At 47.8% G+C, this 6521-nt stretch overlaps 1 protein-coding gene across 1 annotated transcript; it reads left to right on the top strand.

The window, feature by feature from the left end:
• Window positions 1–2607: 2607 nt before the first annotated feature.
• znf710a (zinc finger protein 710a) lies at window positions 2608–6483 on the top strand. Its single transcript, XM_017405673.2, has 2 exons — window positions 2608–2805; window positions 4699–6483. Exons 1-2 carry the CDS (start codon window positions 2761–2763, stop codon window positions 6337–6339), a joined length of 1686 nt encoding a protein of 561 aa, XP_017261162.2. The 5' UTR covers window positions 2608–2760; the 3' UTR covers window positions 6340–6483.
• The last annotated feature ends 38 nt before the right edge of the window (window positions 6484–6521 follow it).

Genomic DNA, 6521 nt, shown 5'->3' with positions numbered 1-6521 from the left:
GACACGTTGTTGAATGAAAACCTGCATTTGTTCCCCCCCCCAACACACACCAAAGAGACAAAGAAGAAAGAAAACAGGGACTTATCAATAAGCCCTCTGCAGTTTTACGGAGCATTTCTCAGGGGTAAAGCAGACAGCTGATATCTGAATCTGTTGCCCCGACCGCCACTGTTTTTCTCTCTTCCCTTCGCCCCAGCTCTCTGTCTCCTTGACTTGCTCCATTTTTTTTTCCTCTTGTTGGAAACAATAAGTTCTAACTTTGACCTACATCACAGAGAGGATGTGACACTGCGCTGCGTTGGCTCGTCCGACAGATAAACAGCGGTGAAAACCAAGCAGGCCTGGTTGGGAAATGGACACAGAAGTCAGAAATGTCTCATCTCTTGGCCCCAAATGTCAGACATCAGACAAATGCACAATCACACGTTAGAAATCCCAGCTCTGAAGTAACGGGGTGCATGTCTTCTCTTGTTGTTTTTTCTTCTGATTTGTAGAAATCTAAATTGAATTAAATTTTACACCTATTATCGCCACAGAGTTATTAGACTCAGTCCCATGCAAATGGACCAAGAGTAAATAAATGGACAAGCAAGCAGGTTTTCACTTTTTTTTTTTTTTTTGAAGACTCAGGCCTGGAAAGGAGCCAGAGCATTTCTTCCCCCAAACTTTTGTTGTCTGTGTCTTTTTCATTTTCCCCATAGGCTAGTTCTGTGTTGTTTTATGTACGTGTCCCTTGTTGTTTCTTCCATGTGGTTTCTTTGTCTTTCAGCCTCTTATCTCTTTGTTTCTTCGCCTTGCTCTCCTTCTATTTTCTCTCCCTTGACTTCCTGCTATCTCTCTCCCCCTCACTCACACCCTCACTCAATCTCTTTCTCTTTCCTCTCCCCTCCCTCCCTCCCTCCCTCCCTCCCTATCCTTCGTGCTCACTCTCATTCCCTATCTCTCCCTCCTCCTCCTCCTCCTCCTCCTCCTCCTCCTCCCCTCCCTCAGCAACCCCCCCACCCCTTCTCTCTATCTTTCTCATTCTCGCAGCACTCCCAGCTGCTGATGATTGATCAAGGTTTTCAAGGTTTGCCCTTTCCTGTTATTTAGGAGGAAATGTTTATGCACAGTTCCTCAGTCTTACAGTCACAACTGGCATGTGTCCACACTGGGTTTGTTGTGCCTGCCTGCACCTACTCTTCGTCTCAGATCTACTTTTCCTCCACACATTTACCATATATATATGTGTGTGTGTGTCTGTGTGTGTGTTTACTTGTTAAAGGTGAGTTAGGAGAACAGAATACCTGTCTAATTATCGGGATGATCTTCAGGGGCGACCACTTTAAACAACACAACCTGTTCTCAGCCCGCAGGTACTCTGCCGCACTGTTTCTGAAAGAAATCTGGAAGTTCAATAGTTAATGTCTTCCCTCCTTTTTTCCCTCACTCACTCCGTTTCTCTATATCTCCTTTCTTCTCTCCATTCCCTTTGCTCTCACCCCCCACCACACACACCCACCCACACGCGCACACACACACAAACCCTTCTCCCCCCCCTCTTTTCTTTTCTCTTGCTGATGGACTCTTCTTTTTTTATTTTCACACTCCACCATCCCCCTTTTTTTTCTTTTTCTCTTTTTCAACACACCCTGCGCTTTTCTTTCACTGCATCCCTCCCCTCCTTTCTTTTCTCTCTGTCTTTCTTTCACCACATCCTTTTTTATACCCCTGCCTCCCCCCACTCCTCCTCCTCCTCCTCCTCTAGTTCTCCTTTCCCTTCTTCTTCTTCCTTTTTTTTTGCTGCATTCTCTTCCTCCCTCCCCCACACCAGCTCTCTTTTCTTTCTCTCTTTTTCTTTCTGTCTCTCACCCCCCTCTTCTTTCTTGCTTCTTCCACTCAGCTTCACTCCCCCCCTTCTGCTTCTTTCTTCCTTATTCTTTCTTCTCCCCCATGTCTCTCCCTCCCTCCCTACTGCTTTTCTCTCTTTTCTTTCTTCTTCTCTTTTCTTTTGTCACTTTTTTTCTCTCTCTTCTGAAATTCTCAGACTGTATACTTTATGTTGCCTCAATTAGTTTGAATTAAAAAAATAATTATAAACAATGGCAGCAAACTCCTCACGCTGCCCAGAAAGTTACACATTTGAGCATTTCTCAGACATTATCTGTCTGTCTGTTCTGCCACTGACAGACGCACCTCCACCCATAGCCCCATAGCGTCTGTTTGTGTGTGTGTGTGTGTGAAAGAGTGTGTGTCGCTTTTATGTGTGTGCGAATGCACCCAAACACATATATGTTTTAGCTCATCTTCGCGTGAGCAATTTCAGATGTTGTTTTTTTTTTTCTGAATGCGCAGAAAGGAACTACTGATTAGATTTTAAATACTTGTTTGTACGTTGCTCATTAGAAAAAAAAGGATATGCAAAGTGCGATCAAGAAAAGATAGAGCGGAAAAAAGAGAAATGTGTGCAGAAGGGTCATGTTGAATTGTATGTAGTGAGAGAGGGAGATAAGATGTGTGTGTGTGTGTGTGTGTGTGTGTGTGTGTTTATAAGAGAAAAGAAGAGAGAAAGAGAAGTGAGATGGGAAGCAGAGGGTGGGAGGAAGAGAAAGAAATGGGGTGATGCTGTGTGTGTGTGTGGTGTTGAGGGAGGGGGGGCAGGCACAGTCAGTTCTGATAACAGCAACAGTAGGAGGAGGATGAGCCGTGGCACCGCCCCCCACTCTCCCACAGATATAAATAGGAGATGGATTTTTTTACTCCACTCATTTCTCCTGAAGGATGAGGTCCCTGAAACACCTCAAACATCACTCCAGGAACAATGTGGTGAGTTTGGGTGGTGGTGGTGGGGGGGCTTAAAAGAAGATGTTTTTGTTTGGGAAGGGAGGAGGCAGGAGTGAGGAGCGGGGGAGGAAAGGGGGGAGGGGGGGTACTTTGTTTTGCAGTTTGTTCCTCTGGAGTTTTTGCATTTATTTGTCCATGTTGAAGTTGAGGAAGTGAAGGGGGCAGTGAGATGGCTCTTCACATGTGTATGAGTGCTGCAGTGGGAACATCTTTTCCAATGAGAGCTGTTGTCTTTCTGCACGTCTTCCGGCTCCGGCTCTAATTGTTTGTCCTCAGGTGCCTTTCAGTCACAACTTTAAATGTGAAAGTATACGCACGCTCTCGCAATAATTACTCCACCATCTCTCTCTCTCTCTCTCTCTCTGCTTGTCATTTGTCTTTTTTCTCTTTCATTTTGTCAGCCTTTCATTTCGCTGTGCTTTTTCTTCTCTCTACAGCTCCCCACCCACCCCCTGCGTCCCTCCTTCACCTCTTTCTCTTTTACTCACTCTGTCTTTCTGTCTCTCTTCAGCTGCCCCCCCTCCACACACACACACACACACCCATACACTCTCACACACACCCTCTTCTTTTTCCTTTCTCTCTTCACTCCTCTCACATGCTCACTCAATCTCTCGTTCCCCTTCCCTCCCCTCCCCTTCTTTCTTTATCTTTCAGCCCCTCCATCTCATTTCTCTCTCTGTCTCCCTCCTCCCCCGCCCACAGCTCTTTCTCCTTCCCTTCATACCTCCCTCCCTCTCTTTTCTTTCACACACACACATGCTTTCAAACACACACACCCAGTCTCTTTCCTTTTTCTTTCTCACAAACACGCAGTCTGTCTCTGTCTGACTACTTTAAAAGCAGTAATTATAAATGACGTGGTTATCAGGGCATCCAGGTCTACTCCCCTCTCCCATACACACACTCGCGCACAAGCACACACACACACCTTTATCCCCCCCCCCTTTATCTCCTCTTCCCCTTGTCTACTCTTTTCTTTTTCTCTCAGTATTGTGTCAGGAGAGGAAGCAGCTCTTTCTTACATGGCAGAGTGAATGCTGTCTGAAACAGAAAGTACAGGGTCAGAACTTGTCACATACATTTTCCCAGCCAGTCGGATCCACGCTGTGAAATAACCTGAAATCGGTGGCATGCAATACCCACTTCTCCTTTGCCACGCAGGACCAGTTTGGCTTTACCACAGTCTCTTCCCCACAGTTTTGCGGTTCTTCCTTTACACGCAGCAGGGTAAACTCGAGCTTCTGAAACACTTCTAAATTATACAGTTGAGTCCTTTGCATCTGTCTGGAATACAGAATACAGTCTGTTATGGATATGAGACAGCCTACCAGCCTATATTATCTTGGTAGAGAAGCCCAGTTTTGCAGGCATTAGGAAGTCAAGATATGTCTTATGAATGAGCCAGATTGCCCTCAGTGATGGGCCTTACTGTGATCAACTGGGCTGTCCCAGAACCCCACAGGAAGTGCCGAGGACAGTCCACGGAAGTCGGCTTCCTGACTGGACCTGCATCCCTTGTTGTGCTCTTTTTATTATTCTAAAGCCCGTCAAGGAAGGAAGCCGGGCGCGAACACAGATCTGCGTTATCTCCTCAATCTAATGTTCAGTGGATTCAGTGCGAAGGCACAAGGCGTAGTCTGAATATGGCCGTCACTGGAAAAAAACAAAAAAAAAATATTATTACTTTCATGAATTCCAGGGAAAGAAAACAAAGCTGTTGTCAGTCTGGAAAACTAAAAAAAAATAAATTATTACTAGATGATGATCTCAGTGTTAGAATAAAAAAATTTGATCCTAACAGATGAGCTTTAAATTCATTAATGATATTTATGACTTGCGCTGTCTGTGTGCCTGTGTGTGTTTGCTTCCTAGGAGGAAGATAGCGGCTGCTTGGAGCGAACCTACCCAAAGATGACTGAGGGCCATGTGGATGTGGGCACACAAACGGAGCCTGTGGTGGTGCTATCTCTGGCTCAGGCTGCTGTTCTTGGCCTCATCTCCCAGAATGAAATATTCGGGGCCACCATCGCTCCAAATGGCTTTTACACAGGGGAGCCCAGGGAGTGTCCCCCTCCGCCGCCAGAGTCAGTGGAATATGAGTACGCTGACCAACTGATAGGGGCCAACGGAGACTACCTGGCTGAGCCTGCTGGGGAATCTGAGCCCCACTGCAGTGAGAGAAGACGGCCCGGGCCCCGTGGGAGAACCAAGAGGCCGAGGGCTGAAGAAGACTCGGATTCTCTCCCACACAAAGAAGCCGCTCCACAGGCTCAGGTTAAAGGGGAAAGACTCGAGTCTGACAGCCCTCCTTCCTGCGCTCACATGAACAGTAGGCACAGTCCCAGCAAGTCAGAGGTTCCGGTGGCCCAGCAAGGTTCTCTGAAAGAGGAACAGGTGTGCGGAAACTGCACCCCGTATGTGAGAGATGCATCCAGGCCACAAACAGATGGACACACAGAACCGGAGCAAGAGGACAGCCCTGTTAGCGAGAAAGAGAGGAAGGAAGAAGAATCAGTGGTGGAGGAGCAAGAGGAGGAAGCACTAAATCTCAAGACAAGTGCAGAAACAACAAGTTCCCTGGAGAACCGGTATTATGATTCCAATGAGGCGACTTATGAGTCTGCTGAGATGGCAATGCCAGGAGAATATGAGGAGAACGGCCAGGCCATGCTGTGGTCCGACCCAGAAGGGCTCGCCAGACGAATGCAGATCGACAGACTGGACATTAACGTGCAGATCGACGAGTCTTACTGCGTGGATGTGGGAGAGGGTCTGAAACGCTGGAAGTGCCGCATGTGTGAGAAGTCCTACACATCGAAATACAATCTTGTCACGCACATCCTGGGTCACAACGGAATTAAGCCCCACGAATGTATACACTGCGGGAAGCTTTTCAAGCAGCCGAGTCACCTCCAGACTCACCTGCTCACCCATCAGGGAACTCGACCTCACAAGTGCACCGTTTGTGAGAAGGCCTTCACGCAGACCAGCCACCTGAAGAGGCACATGCTGCAGCACACGGACGTTAAGCCCTACAGCTGCCGCTTCTGTGGCCGAGGCTTCGCCTACCCCAGCGAGCTGAGGACCCACGAGAACAAGCACGAGAACGGCCAGTGCCACGTCTGTACCCAGTGTGGCCTCGAGTTCCCAACCTACGCCCACCTGAAGCGTCACCTGACCAGCCACCAGGGCCCAACCACGTACCAGTGCACAGAGTGCAACAAGTCCTTCGCCTACCGGAGCCAGCTGCAGAACCACTTGATGAAGCACCAGAACGTGCGGCCGTACGTCTGTCCGGAGTGCGGGATGGAGTTTGTGCAGATCCACCACCTTCGTCAGCACGCCCTCACACACAAGGTACTGGTGGCTCACACCTTTGCACTGAAGGTACTGAAAACTATAGATGTGTATTTTCCTTTTTCCGAGCAGGCCGGCCTTGTGCAGCTGTACATCACTAAACTCTTTTTTTTAAAAAAGAAATCTATTCAACACACAAATGTCCAAGGGATTTAGAATAAAAGAGGCATATTAGTGTCTTCCTCTCAGTGCCTGCTGTATGAATCTACACATAAAAATTGGGGTAAATGGCACTCTTGCATCACAGCCTTTTCTCTAAAACCAGTTGCTTTGTAAACATAGTCTTCAAAGGCCTTGAGTTTTTGTGAGGCTCAACCCCCCACCCCCACCCCCACCCC

Source organism: Kryptolebias marmoratus, linkage group LG11 (genome assembly GCF_001649575.2).
Source record: "Kryptolebias marmoratus isolate JLee-2015 linkage group LG11, ASM164957v2, whole genome shotgun sequence".
In the NCBI taxonomy this organism is placed as follows: Eukaryota; Metazoa; Chordata; class Actinopteri; order Cyprinodontiformes; family Rivulidae; genus Kryptolebias; species Kryptolebias marmoratus.
The sequence above is the reverse complement of the archived record's forward strand: the minus strand, read 5'-3'. Positions and strand labels throughout refer to the sequence as shown.